The 15,143-nt window shown below is 38.6% G+C and overlaps 1 protein-coding gene across 9 annotated transcripts in view; it reads right to left on the bottom strand.

The window, feature by feature from the left end:
* Positions 1 to 1,675: 1,675 nt before the first annotated feature.
* Positions 1,676 to 15,143, bottom strand: part of CACNB2 (calcium channel, voltage-dependent, beta 2 subunit) — a 494,901-nt gene continuing 481,433 nt past the window's right edge. For 4 of the 9 annotated variants that reach the window (XM_006869881.1, XM_006869880.1, XM_006869882.1 and 1 more), the window contains exons 11-14: positions 8,829 to 8,980; positions 6,846 to 6,941; positions 4,116 to 4,301; positions 1,977 to 2,474 (exon numbers count right to left, since the gene is read on the bottom strand). In XM_006869881.1, the coding sequence (XP_006869943.1) occupies positions 1,977 to 2,474; positions 4,116 to 4,301; positions 6,846 to 6,941; positions 8,829 to 8,980 (932 nt within the window). Of the gene's footprint in view, positions 2,475 to 4,115; positions 4,302 to 6,845; positions 6,942 to 8,828; positions 8,981 to 15,143 lie in introns of all 9 variants that reach the window. The other 5 variants (XM_006869883.1, XM_006869886.1, XM_006869879.1 and 2 more) reach the window with 4 other exon arrangements.

Here is a 15,143-nt window from a genome sequence, read left to right as displayed (position 1 = left end):
ATAGCGTGTGCATTGCATAGCAACCAAATCTTGATTGGCAAAGTCAGAAACAGTGGTGGTACCCAGCTCAAAATTAGTGGCTGAACACATTGTTTTGAATTTGTGTTCTCCACAGTCCTGGCAATCACCCCATTTCCTGTATATCCCATTTGAACCTGAAAGGGTTCAAAACGCTCCTGCATCTCTCACCCCAGGACTTGTAATTTTTCCCATTATGGTTGTTGGTCTGGTATGCTCACATTTCACCAACATGGTCTATTCTAATGTTGCTGCGTTGGCCATGACAGAACTGGTTTAAAGCCATGAAATATTCGTAACATTATTCACTTCAAGTTACCGCATTTTGCCCTGATTACCTCTGAAGAGCAGAAACTTTGGTTATAAGAAGCACTTCTGGGTTTCAACGGACAATTAAAATCATTGGAGTTGGTAGGGCTGGCGGGGGAGGGTGAGGGTGATCAAAAACTGGAAGATAAACAAGAGGAACAATAGGCAAGGTTAGAAAATAAAGTGGGAGAAGTTATAAAAATTTATTTTCCCACAAAATAATTCCACAAGCTATGTAAACTTTTCTTACTAAAACAAATACTCTAACAAACAAAGATTGTACATTTCCAGTGAAACACTCACAGTAAAAGTTGCCTGTATTTTCACTCTCTAGGAGCAAAAATGAGGAGCCAGCAGATGAATGCTTTCCTAGTTACCTTTGGCAGCAAACGTCCTTACATTCCCTGACTGCTCAATGGATCAATAAAGCAACAAGTAGCATAATTACATAAAAAGCCAGCTGGACAGAATTTCAGCAATCATCTCATCTACATTAGTCTTCAGCAGTCAGATTCATCTCAACCAGCCACCAGTGCAGACTCGTTCATACATACGCATGCACACAAATAATGCCAGCTCGTAAACTCCAGTGCTGTGACTACAAGAGACACTCGCTACTAAGGATGTGTTTGTCACCATCAGTGTGAACTATAGATTAGAACAATTTCTGGAGTTTGGTTATATTTACCATAATTTATGGTCAAAGTTATGAACTTACAAGGATGGTATAACATTCAGAAATCAAACCTTTTCAAGTCAAGCAATCACACATATTTACAGTATGTACAGACTTTCTACTACATTGGGGAAAGGTGTCTAGACAATGTTATTACAAATTTCCTGAATGTGGGCATTTCTAGTCCCTGTAATTCATAAAGCAAATCTGCTGACTTGGCATTAAGACTCTAAAATAGTGTGTTCAAACGGATATGTATGTGTGTGTGTATATATGTGTATATGTATATATATATGTGTATATACATATACACATATATACACACACACGTACATATATGTATATACATACATTTCATATATAATTATAAGAAGGTGTTTGCAGAAATAACATTTACAAACTGTCTATACAGTACACAGTACTAGTACATAGAAAATAGATTCTAACTTTATGATCCCTTTTGTGTAAGGCAAGACTCAATCTGTCTTCAAATTTAGTCAGCCAGAGGTACAAGCAAGAGACAGTGGTCCATGAATGAGTGGATATGCAAATCAGGTGCCTACTACATATTAAAACTGGAGAAACAAATTCCACTTTTTGTCTGTGCTAATTCTGGCTTGTTGGATACATCAACTACATTTCTGAAAACATCAGTAAAACTTCTTAAAACACCACCGGATGGCAACAGATTTTGTTCAAGTGGCAGCTACCCAAAACAGTTTTTAAAACTCCAGTGTAAACTGGAGGACTGCAGCTGTACCAGGCTAATTCATATAGCACTTACAGAAGAAAAAAAATAAGTATATTAATACTCTATTTCATGCTATTGCTATTCAAGCAACAGCAATACAAAATATACAATACAGATCACATATGATTGCGATGTAGACCCCCAAAAGATTTTGTTTGGGGATGCTGTTATACAAGACTTCCCCCCCCACCCCCAACCAAAAAAAACAAAAAAGGGCAAAAGTCATTGGCGGATGTACACATCCTTGTTCCACTCCCCAGCCTCATTCCGTTTTTTGGATATTACTTCTCCATCCTTGTCACAATACCGATCCTTTGATTTATGACGACTTCTTTGTTTGTTGCACTCATTGTGGTCCTGCTCTCGATCCACGTCCCTAGAACGATGCCGAAATTCCCTGTGTCTGTGATCACTGCTGCCGTGAGGCTCCTCTCTGTGGTTATGGTCACGGTGTGGGGCATAGTGGTCTGTGTGTTCATGGGAATAATCTTCTTTAGGCTCCACATAGGCAGAGTCTCGACTCTCCTGGGTTTCTGAGTCAAATGTCTCTTGCCTGGAGAAGCCTCGACTTCCACCGCTGCGATGGTTGTGGTGTTGGGCTGAGGAAGAAGAACGATGCTGGGACTTTTTCACTGGTTCCAGACAGGGTTCTTCTTCGGCTTGTGAAGCAGAATGGGCATGAGCAGCAGTCCGCTCAGTTCTCTGATCACCTTGAGAACCCTAGTTGGGCGGCAGGGGGTGGAGAGGGTGTACACAGGCATTAACCAAGCTCATAGTATAGGAGATTAACATACCAAATAGCAAATCCATTCAAGTTTCGTCCCTTTTAAGTATCTAAAACATTGAAATAACAGCTAGCCTAGCTCAATTACTTAATACTTTTGATATTGCCCAAGGGAATTTATAAAGTTTGCTGTTGGTGGTGTTATGTGCCGTGGAATCGGTTCCGACTCATAGTGACCCTGCATAGGGTTTCCAAGGCTATAAATCTTCATGGGAGCAGAAAGCCTCATCTTTCTCCCGCGGAACAGCTGGTAGTTTTGAACTGCTGACCTTGAAGCTCACAGCCCGATTTGTAACCATCATAAAGTTTATACTATATTAAATTGGTTTCTCTATCAATTTATAAATGCATACAAGTGTACACACAATTTTTTGTTGTTGCTGTTACAATTTTTAAATGAAGGAAGGAGGGCATTCTTCCATATGAGGGAGCATCAAAACTCTGGAAAAAGGCTATTTTTACAATTCCATTCTTTCATGAACTTTTTGAAGCCCTCCCTTGTATGTTCTCTGTGGCTCAAATACAGATGCCAATCTCTGAGGGGTTTTTTTAATTGAACACTTTATGTCTGTTTGAATACAAGTGGGATGATTTTAAACAATTAGGTGATTGATTTAAGCTTAGAGAAGGATTAAGAAAAAAAAAAAAAATATATATATATATATATATGAGAAAATTATAACAGCAAGACCAAAATGTTTATAAATGACAGTGTGGAATAGGCACTGCTGTAAGACTTTTACATAGTTAACTCAGTTAATACAGTAGCCCCAGGAGACAGACTGCCATTATTAATCGTGAGGCAAGTAAGCAGTTAGGAAGCTGCTCCAAGTGATGCACTAGAAAGAGGTGGTTTTGAACCCAAGTATTCTGGTCCTAGAGTCTGTGCTGCTGTCTATGTAAGAAATTTCCCAACACGTGTCTTAAAGAGCCTGCATTTAGAGAGTTAAAGTCTATGATAAGGAGCTCTGGTAGCACAGTGGTTACGAATCGGGCTGCGAACCTTAAGGTCAGCAGTTCGAAACTACCAACTGTTCCGTGGGAGAAAGATGAGGCTTTCTGCTCCCATAAAGGTTTACAACCTCGTAAACCCTGTACAGGGTTGCTATGAGTCAGAACCAACTGCATGACCCATAACCATCTCCAAAGTCTATGATCATAGTACAGTCTGTTTACATCACTCCTTAATAGGGTCTGAAGTTGGTGGAATAGCTTTACTTTAAATTAATGTTTTATTAGGCTTTAGGTAACAGTTTACAGTGCAAATTAGTTTCTCATTCAATAGTTTGTACACAGAGTGGTCCATGACATTGGTTGTATTTTCCACAGTGTGTCAGCACTCTCCCCATGTTGGTCCTGGGTTCCCTGTTTCCTTCTGTCCAGATTTTCTATCCCTTCCTGCCCTCTCCTCTTTACTTTAGAGCAAATGGTATCCTTTTTGAATGGTTCTTAATGTTCTAATGAGACTAGAGTGAGAAGACTGGAACAAGCACAGAGTGGATACATGAATGGCTGTGAAACCTCATCTCACGGTTTGGTTCCCACTGGTGTGAAAACTAAAAACAACGTCCTCTTACCTGTGAATTAGAGGCTAGGGTGGGGCTAATAGGCAGAGTTGAAGTGGCTAAAGTACGGCTAAGGAGAGGGTTGGAGAGGTTGCTGCTAGGAGGATGCGTGGCCTTCCAGTAGGCCTCCAGATAGTCGGCAAGGTGCTCACAGGCATCCTCGAGCTGGTTCTCATCCAAGATCACATCAAACAACTCCTACAGAGATAAGCAATTCAAATATCACACTTTCATCAGCCTAGTACTGACTGACTTTCTGCCCTATCTTAACTGTCACAAAAAAGGAGGCAGTGAGGAAGAGATGGAGAGATTTGTGAGCTATATTTGTTCTTACATAATTGCTCCTTGCTCCTCCTTTTTTTTGGCTATTTGCTCTATTTAACCAGATTATAAGTGTATGTCCATTGCAAACCATTGTCTAGAACACTCAGTATTTAGCTAATAAAAATAACCCATAATATGAATACTTATAATATATATGAGGGGGCTTCAAAAATTTCAGGGAAAAATTCCTGTATCGTTTTAATTGAGTCTTTCCAGGAACTTTTTGAAGTCTTTCCTTCGTAGTGTTACAGGTATGATAGATATTACATAAAAGTTACCTGTCAACAATGGATAAACAATTGATGCTACGGTTGAAAAGAGATGTGGGGAAAAAAAAGAGTATAAAATCTGAAGTTTAGAATATTCTATTCTGGATATAATCAATCAGTTGCTTCTAAATGGTTCAACTCATGGTGACTTCATCTGTGCCAGAGTACAACTATAGGATTTTCACTGGTTGAGTTTTCAGAAATAGACCGTTCCTGCCTGAGCCTGTGGGTAGACTAACCAAGCATGTTCACCGTTCGCACCACTGCACCACCCATGGTGACTCTGTTCTGGACACAGAGATTGTAAAAGGCTTAATCATGGAAACTACCGAAGCAAGACTGACCTACTTCCATTGAGTTGATTACAGTTTATAGGAACCTTATAGGAGAGAGGTAGCATAGTGATTATGAATCTGGCTGCGAACCTTAAGGTCAGGAGTTCAAAACTACCAGCTGTTCTGTGGGAGAAAGATAGGCGTTCTGCTCCCATAAAGACTGACAGCCTCATAAGCCCTGTACAGGGTTGCTATGAGTCAGAACCGACTCCACAGCACATAACCACCACCATAGGCGAGAGAATTGCTCCTTTGGGTTTCCAAGACTGTAAACCTTTATGGGAGCAGAAAGCCTCATCTTTCAGTCACAGAGCAGCTGGTGAGTTTGAACCACCAATTTGTAGACCAACACTTAACCCACTGTACCACTAGGACTCTTAACATTAGGACATAAAAGTTGGAGGAAGGAGCAAAAACCACTGATGATTGTACATGGTTCTAATTCACAACAGCTTATTAGGAAAAAAAAAGTCAGTTCTAAAAGATTTTTTTAAGAAGTGTTTACCATGAATATTAATATATTGTAAACTGTAAAAAAAAATCATATAACCCCTATCTTCTGAAACATCTTCACTTAAAAAACAAACACAAAAACAACCAATAATTACAAAACATATGTACAGTTCAGGAGTTCAGCATATAAAGCATGGCTTCAAAGTAGGAATGTATCCAGAATTCAGAATCTGTCTTATTGTTTAGACACTTGTTTTTACACAGTCTCAAATCAATTTCTCAGTCATTGAGAGCCTGTAATTTGTTCCCTGTGATTGTTGTTGTGTGCCGTGAAGTCGGTTCTGACTCAGCGATCCTGTACAGGGTTTCCAGGGCTGTAAATCTTTATGGGAACAGCCTCCCCTTTCTCCCGCGGAACAGCTGGTACTTTCGAACTGCTGACCCTGGGGTTAGCAGCCTGATTCGTAACCACTACGCTACCACAGCTCCTCCCTGTGATTGTTGTTGTTGTTAAGTGCCATCGAGTTGGTTCTGACCCATAGTGACCCTGTATAGGGTTTCCGAGGAGTGGCTTGTGAGCATGATCCACCAACCTTGCAGTTCAACCGGCTTTGCAGTCTGGCACATTAACTCGATTAGATGTGAATAATAAACCATTTTACAAATCAAATATTTAAACCTATGATTTCATTTCATATAGGATCCTAACTTAAAAACACAAATCAGCTGCCACTGAGTCCATTCCAAGTAAAGGAAACACCATGTATTACACAGCGAAAGTGTGCTCCACAGAGTTTCAAGGCTGTGACCTTTCAGAAGGCAGGTCACTAGACTTTTCTTCTGAAGCTCCTTCTGGTGGGTTTGAACTTCTACCTCTCAGTAGCAATCGAGCACTCAACTATTTGCTCCACTCAGGGACCCTAGATACTGACTGTTGTAAAATGCCATCGAGTTGGTCCAGATTCACAGCAACCCTGTATAAGGTGGGTTTCTGAGAAGACGCTGGTGGTTTTGAACCACTGGTCTCATGGTTGGCAATCCAGTGCTTATCCTACAGTGCCATACCATGACTCCAAGGCACTAAGCAGGTACTGAATATTAATAAAATGCGGTAACCATGAAATGCACTGTGTTGCTGTAAGCTGCGATCACTACCTGGGCTGTTTGAAACACGTGGGATCATTGGTAGAAGATAGAAGAATCCCCTTTGTTTGGATTTAGTAATATCACAGTTAAGAGGCCAAGATTCTGTTCATGACAGATGTTTAACCTACTAGGTTGTTTTGTTGATGTTTTCATTTTGTTTTAATACAATGTCTGATCTCTTCAACTATATTACATTATACATAGTGACAACTTACGGGAGGACACTGAGCCAGTTTATCAGCTGCCACCATCTGGACATTGAGGTGTTTAGCTTGAGATTTCCCTCGAGATTTTATTAACCTTTGTAAAACCTGGAAAAGATAGGCGTTTTAAACAGAGAAAAGAACTGCACTCCGGTACACTACCAGGCAACATTATCCACTGCTTTCACTGGAGCCCCTTTTTACATAGCACACATGGTTCAGAACTCACTGAGCTATAAAATATAATCTATAAGATTATCTGAAAAATTAACATTAACATATGAACCTCTTTGTTGTTGCTAGTTTTAGCAAGATAACGAGCCAGGAGTTTTTTCCTAAGCTAACAGTTCTCAAACTTTTTGTCTCTGGATCCTTTATTTAAAAAAAATATCATTCATGTGAATTTTATTTAATTTTTCTCATATTAGAAATAAATTTTTAAATGTTTAACTCATTTAAAATAGCAACATACCTTTTACACCTTAACAAGTTTATTTATTTTTGTTAAAATAGCTACATTTTTACAAATATCTCTAATGCCTGGCTTCAGAGAAAACGACTAGATTTTCCTCTCTGCTTCTGCATTCAATCTGGTATATTGCTTTGGATGAGATATGTGAAGAAAATCCATTTTTCCTATAGATATGTAACTGAGAAGAGGAGGGATATTTTAATAACCTTTTCGGATAATTACGTTCTTTGATTAATACATCCAAACTCATCAAGTAGCAATTTCTTAAAGGCTAGCTGCCATGCCTAATCTGAAGCCACATAAATAAACCTGGTTTTTTTACTTTAAATTTCCTTAGTCTATCTTAAACTTGAATGCATTAATTTTTTTTTTTTTTAATTTTGTTAACCATGCTTGGTTTGTAAGATCATTCATTGATGATTTGGAAAGTAATAGTTCATTGATTTTTTCAGATCTTCTAAATATTCACACATTAGATAATATTAAAGCATCACATTCGTTAACATTCTTATTAAAAATGTACATATATGTAACTACTAGGAAACTGCTAGGCTCACCAAAGGCAGATTCAAATTTTCTAAAATTGTAATCTTTGGCTGAAAGTTTGAAATTTAGCATTGGCAACAAATACTGTTAGTTGCCTTCCTGGATGTGATTATCTCACTTTGTTCATGAAAATATCTGCCAAATATCCAAGTCTAAATAACTACAGCCTGTCAGCTGGTCTTTCAAATCAAAAAAGTATTCCATGAAAAGAAAGTGGGTAGTTCCTTTCACAACCGAGATTGCACAAGTACTTGTCTTTGAGATGACTATCTTACTTTGATATGCAACAGAAACACTTACTATACACTTCTTAGTTCATTACTCAGAAGATTAAGAAGACTTGTACTTAAGAGTCCAAGGTAATAAATACAATTAATATATTTTTACTACTTCATCAAGATGCTCAATTTTTGTTTTAACTGACAGCGCAAGGCAGTAAAAGCACTCCTAGTCTTCTTTGCTTCCACTGTCTTGATTCATGCTTAGGTGACAATTTCACCCACCATTACTTTTACACCACCAATATAAGTACATGTCAGAACAGTGAAATAGATCAATAATGTCTTGCTATCATTGCGTAAATAGTTTAGACTTCATGGACTCTCTGAAAATGTTTTAAGGAACCCCAGGGATGTATGACCCATCCTTTAAGAATCATTCTTCTAAACTTTTGAGTTGGTTTCAACACATAGCTACCCTGGATAGGGTTTCCAAGGAGCAATTGGTGGGCTTGAACTGCTCACCTTATGGTCAGCAGTCCAATACTTATCCTATAGTGCCATACCAGGACCCCATCCATGAAAGTAAGACTCCTTAATTATTATTCTTATATTAATCTTAACAATTCTTGACTCATGTATATCTCCTCAAACTCTTTTCATCTATCGTAAGGACATGGCCTGCTATAATTGGAAAGCAGAACATAAAACATGTTAGCAAAATTTGATTACAGAGCAAACACTAGAAATTCTTCTTACCTTAGGAGAAGAAATCTTCACATATACTATAATAGGGGCCAAAGAGGTTTTACTAAGTTGAGCTGGATGATTAATAGTGTCCGCATCAAGGACTACCAATTGCAATGTTCTTGCAAGTTCAAAAATCCTTTCAATTTCACTCTGAACTTCCGCTGCAAGGGTTAAACAGAGTTCAATTACTTAACATAATTGGGGGCCAAATTAATATAAATACAATGGTACACTATTTCCATAATCAGAGGTAGGTAACTCAGTGTTAAGATGTATAGGCCATAGAGTTGACACAAGGTGTCCTTGTTGTTGTTGTTGTTATGTGCCGTGGAGTCGGTTCAGACTCATAGCGACCCTGTACAGGGTTTCCGAGGCTGTAAATCTTTACGGGAGCAGAAAGCCTCATCTTTCTCCCGCTGAACAGCTGGTGGTTTTGAACTGCTGACCGTGAGGTTCACAGCCCGATTCGTAACCACTACACTACCAGAGCTCCACAAGGTGTCCTTAGAAAAGTGCTATGTCTCTACAATACCTTCAAGCATTTGGGGAATTGCTGTTTCAATCAGCTATAAAATTTATCTACAGAAGAATACTATGTCTATGAGAGTCAAATTTCTTGGCTGTCTATGCTGACTTATATTTTGTGCCATAAAATTTATGAAATCATTTCATAGAAGTGTTATAAAATAAGAAATGCAAGAGATACCCTTCATGTGTTTGTTTCTGACCACTTCACCCTAGCAACCATTCCCAGTGTTCCTTTGACTGGCTCTGCTTATCTATGTTCATTTGTCTGTTGTGTAAATGTGATAGAGTCTAGATCTGTTCATTGGTTGTGGTGGTGGTGGTGGTTGCGTGTTGTTGAGTTGGTTCCGACTCATAGCAAACCTGTATAGAGTTTCCAAGTCTGTAATTCTTTATGGGAGCAGAAAGCATCTTTCTTCCACAGAGCTGCTGACCTTGCAGTTAACAGACCATGGAGCTGCTGACTTTGCAGTTACAAGACTAATGTGTAAACCCACTATGCTACCAGATTGGTTTATTAATAAGTTGAAATATAAAATAGGAGGGACATTACGAGTGCCTGTAACAAACTTGTCCCCCAAAAAACTTCTCCACCAACTAAGAAACAGTCCTGCAACACAGGACTGTTTGAAAAGGACAGGTATCAATTAGAAGCAGCACCGCAGAAATTCAAACTATAAAATTCATAGAAAACTTGTCATCAAACATCTCAAAGTACATCTAAACACCAATGAAATTATGTCTAGCTCAGCTACTTCTCTGTGATCTCTTTAAAGACTTTAAAGTACAGACAAATAAAACTTTCTGTGATTGTGGAAATATTCTGTATCTATGCTGAGAAGTGCTGGTGGCACAGTGGTTAAAGCACTCACCTACTAATCAAAAGGAGTTCTGGTAGCATAGTGGTTATGAATCGGGCTCCTAATCTCATGGTCAGCAGTTTGAAACTACCAGCTGTTCCGCAGTAGAAAGATAAGGCTTTCTGCTCCCGTAAAGATTTACAGCCTCGGAAACCCTGTACAGGGTCACTATGAGTCAGAATCAACTTCATGGCACATAACAACAACAACAACTAATCAAAACGTTGGCAGTTAGAACCCGCCAGCTGCTTAGCAGGAGATGGATGTGACCACCTGGCCCTGTAAGGGTTTATTTACAGCCTTGGGAACAAAACAGATAGTTCTACGCTGTCATAGGAAGTTGTTATGAGTTAGAATTGACTCGATGGCAGTGGATGCTATTAGTAACCGCTAGCCACATGTGACCCTTGAGTACTTGCTATGTAGCTAGTGAGTAAGCAATTAAAAATTAAGATTTGAACTTAATTTTAATAATTTAAATAGGCACATGTGCTAACGGCTACCATACCAAGCAGTGCAGATCTTGAAGCATATTCATATTGTGCGGCTTGCAGTTGCTGCTGCAATCATGGAGGTGCCCTCTAGGTCAAACTCATCCCTGTAGTTTCCAAGGCTGTAATTCTTTATGGGAGCAGAAAGCATCTTTCTTCCACAGAGCTGCTGACCTTGCAGTAGTCGTTGTTAGACTCACAAAAGGTCTGTTTTGACTCACAGTGAGTTCACGTGGCACAGTAGAGCTGCATTAAGGTTTTCTCAGCTGTAATCATTACAGACAGGCTAAAAATGAGGCTTTCCGCTCCTGCGAAGATTTAAAGCCTCAGAAACCCTATAACAACAGTTATAAGTTGGAACTGATTCTATGGCACTTAACAACAACAGCTATCAATATGGAAGCATACTGCCAGGTCTTTCTCCCACAGAACTGCTGAATGAGTTCCAAATGCCAACTACTGGGTTGGTTGGTTATGTGCCATTGAGTTGGTTCTGACTCACAGCAACCCTATCTAGGGTTTCCAGGGCTGGAAATCTTTGCAAGAGCAGAAAAGTCTCATGTTTCTCCTGTGAAACGGATGTTCAGAGTACCTTTTAATTCCTCTTATTCACTTAGATCCATGTCAGAAGACTCTTGGAGCTAATTTCACTGGTATTAGCTTCAAGAAAAGGCACATCATTAATCATCTACCTCATAAAGTACTACCAGTGTTCTTTACTCAGATGCCTTCACAAAAATTAATCCAAACGACACAGGATATTGGCATTAAAATAACATTTGGTGACATACCATCCATGACACAGTCTTAGCATAGCTCAGGTGTGAACTGCCTAACATGAGGAGAAAAACCTGGACTATTTTTGATATGGTTCACCCCCACCCTTTTATCTTAGAGTGGGCTCTTTCTCTCCCTATGCTACCCAAGAACTGACAGCAATTGTGGACATGTAGCAAAGCTACAATCACACCCTATAAAATCCCACCATCTGAGCAAGAGCCAATACCAGCTGTTATACACAAATCAGGCTGTGAACCGCAAGGTCAGCAGTTCGAAACTACCAGCTGTTCCACAGGAGAAAGATGAGGCATTCTGCTCCCATAAAGATTTACAGCCTCGGAAACCCTGTACAGGGTCGCTATGAGTCAGAACCGACTCCACGGCACACAGTCACCACCACCATACACTACATAGATAGCCAACATTTGTTAAAATTACTCTCAATTGAGTAATAAAAGAAGTGAAAAGGGAAGTCTATCTCCTGATCACATCTGCCAGGAGGCTCTCAGAAAGCTTAATAATACAGCAATGTACATTCATCTAATGATTGAAAACACATCTAATTACTGAAAATGCCCAAAAAAACAAAGATCTCAATTCATGTCCAGAAAGAAGATAGAGCAGCTGAATCAAATGAGTTAGAGGTAGACCTAGAATTCCCATTGGAGGGGTGGGGGAGACAGGGCACAGACTTAGGAACTGCCTGAGAAGGAATTCAGGAGAATGATATTGAGGTACATTCAAACACTCTACAGATAGGTTGAGAAAAATAAGGAAAAAGTCAAGAAAGTGCTACAGGGACAATGAAATGAAATAGAAATAACATTGGAAATAAGTCAAAATCTGCAAAAAGAGGTCCAAGCAATAATAAAATATCAGAAGTGGACATTACACTGAAAAGGCAAAGGAATAGAATTGAAGAGATGGAAGCCAGAACAAGTGAGCTAGAAGACAAATCTCTCAATATTGCTAAGAAAGAAGAACAAGCAGAAAAAAGGATTAAAAAAAAAATCTAGAGAAAGTCTAATATTTCTGTGGGACAACATGAAGAGGAATAATCTGAGAGTTATCAGAGTCCCAGAAGAGCAGGGATTTCAGAAGACCACAGAGGGGACAGTTGAAGAGCTGATGGAAGAAAATTTCCCTAATGTCCTGAAAGATGAGGTGATTAGCATTCAAGAAGCTGAACAAACCCCAGGAATGATAGACTCCAAAAAAAAAAAAAAAAATCACAAAGACATCATAATCAAGCTTTCCAAAATCAAAGACAAGGAGAGAATCCTGAAAGAAGCTAGAGAAAAGAGAAGCCAATCAGGTTCATCTCTGATGTCTCAGCAGGAACATGCAAACAAGAAGGCAGTGGAGGGGGGCTGGGTATATATAAAACCCTGAAAGAAAGAAAAAAAGCCAACCAAGAGTCATCTACCCAGCAAACTGTCAATCAAACACAATGGTATAATAAAAATATTCCTAGATAGACGCTAAAGGGACTTTGTCAAAGCCAACCCAGCACTTCAAAACATCCTAAAGGAAGTTCTTTGGACTGAGAACCAACAAGAACAGACAACAACCAGAGACTGACATATATGGCAACACCAGCTTTCAGTCGACACACAGAAGAATCCAGAACAGAACAAAACGGAACGACCAAATTCAGAGGACCTGAGAGGTCAGCCTATTAGCTAAACAATTACAGTGTGAAAGAAAGGAAAAATATAGGAACAGAGATTCAGGTAGTAAGGTCATCAGGTAGATTGCAGTATAAAATACACTATTTTAAATGGAGGAAAAAATTAATAGGATATAGGGTAACCTCAAAGAAAATTAATACTGCACAACATACCAAGAAAATGAAAATCCAAAAAAAAAAAAACATGAAAACATTAGAATTGTGAAGAAAATGACAAGAAAAGAGCACACAAAAAAAACATGAACTCAGCATAGGAAGGCATGCAGAACAAAGAAACCAACAGCACCATAAGAAACAAATATAATGACAACAATTCATACCTATTGATAATTACACTGAGTGTCAACTGATTAAATGCACCAGTCAAGAGACAAGAGACTGGCAGAATGGATAAAAAAAACAAGATCCCTCAATATGCTGTCTGCATATTGATACAAGAGATACACATTACACAAAAATGCAAAAACAGATTAAAAGTTAAAGGATGAAAAAAATTTCACCAAGATAATTAATAAAAAATGAGCAGGAGTGGCAATACTAATCTCTGATAAAATAAAATTTAAGGCAAAAACCAGCGTAAAAAATAAAGTAGGGGATATCTCATGATGAAAAGGGCAATTGAACAAGATGACATAACTATAATAAATATCTATGCTTCCAATGAAAGAGGCCCCCAAAATATAAAGCACAGTATCATGGGCTGCCAAAAGAACAAACAGATCTGTGTTGGAAGAAATGTAGCCAGAGTGCTCCCTGGAGGCCAAGATGGCCAAACTTTGTCTCTCATACTTTGGACATTTTGTCAGGAGGGACTAGTTGCTGGAGAAGGATATCATGTTTGGTAAGGTGAAGGGTCAGAGAAAAAGAGGAAGACCCCCAACAAGATGGATTGGCAGACTGGCAGCATCAATGGGTTCAAGCATGGCAACAATTGTGAGGTTGACTTAGGACTGGGCAGTATTTCATTCTGTTGTGCATAGGGTCACTATGAGTCAGTAACAACTCAATGGCACCTAAAAACAACAATGGAATTAAAGAAAGAAATTGACAAATCTACAATAATAGTGGGAGATTTTAAAACACCACTTTCAAAAAAGGTTAGAACATCTAGACCCAGAGAGGGAGAGCGAATGTGTGCTGAAGACCTGGGGGGCACGGGAGAAGGATTGCATCGAGGGGATTGTAACCATGGCAATGAGACGATATACAATAGAATGAATGTAAAACTAATGTTCTCCCATGTAAACTGTCACATAATTCACAATAAATCATTTAAGAAAAAAAAAAAAAAAAAAGGTTAGACCAACCAGAAAGAAACTCGACAAAGACACAGAGAAACAAAACAACACAATCAAGCAACTTGACCTCATAAATGTGTACACATCATTCAACCAAACAACAGCACATGCACATTCTTTTCCAGTGCACGTGGCACATTCTCCAGAATAGACCATGTGTTAGGCCACAAAACAAGTCTCCATAAATTTCCAAGCATCAAAATAATATAAAGCATCTTCTCAGATCTATAAATGCTGTAAAATTAGAAATCAACAAAAAGAAGACTAAAGAAATAAAGCCAAATACATGGAAAGTGAATAACACCCTGTTTAAAAGCTACTAGGTAGTAAAACAAATACAAGGTGAATTTACAAATTCCCAGAAACAAATGAGAACAAATACACAACAAATCAAAATTTATGGGACACAGCAAAAGCAGTTCTGAGAGGGCAATTTATCACAATAAATGCACATAACCAAAAAGAAGAAAGAACCAATATTAACACATTAACATCTCAAACAATTAGAAATAAACAAACAAAGTAAACCTATAGTCACGAGAAGAAAAGAAATAAGATAGAAAACAAAAAACCATTGAAAGAATCAACAGGACAAGAAGTTCGTTCTTTGAAAGCATTAATAAAATTGACAAATCATTGGCAAAAAGAAAAGAGGGAGAAGACACAAATAACATGTGTAA

Source organism: Chrysochloris asiatica, unplaced genomic scaffold (assembly GCF_000296735.1).
Source record: "Chrysochloris asiatica unplaced genomic scaffold, ChrAsi1.0 scaffold00137, whole genome shotgun sequence".
NCBI classification, from domain to species: Eukaryota; Metazoa; Chordata; class Mammalia; order Afrosoricida; family Chrysochloridae; genus Chrysochloris; species Chrysochloris asiatica.
This window is presented reverse-complemented; position numbering and strand designations above follow the sequence as displayed.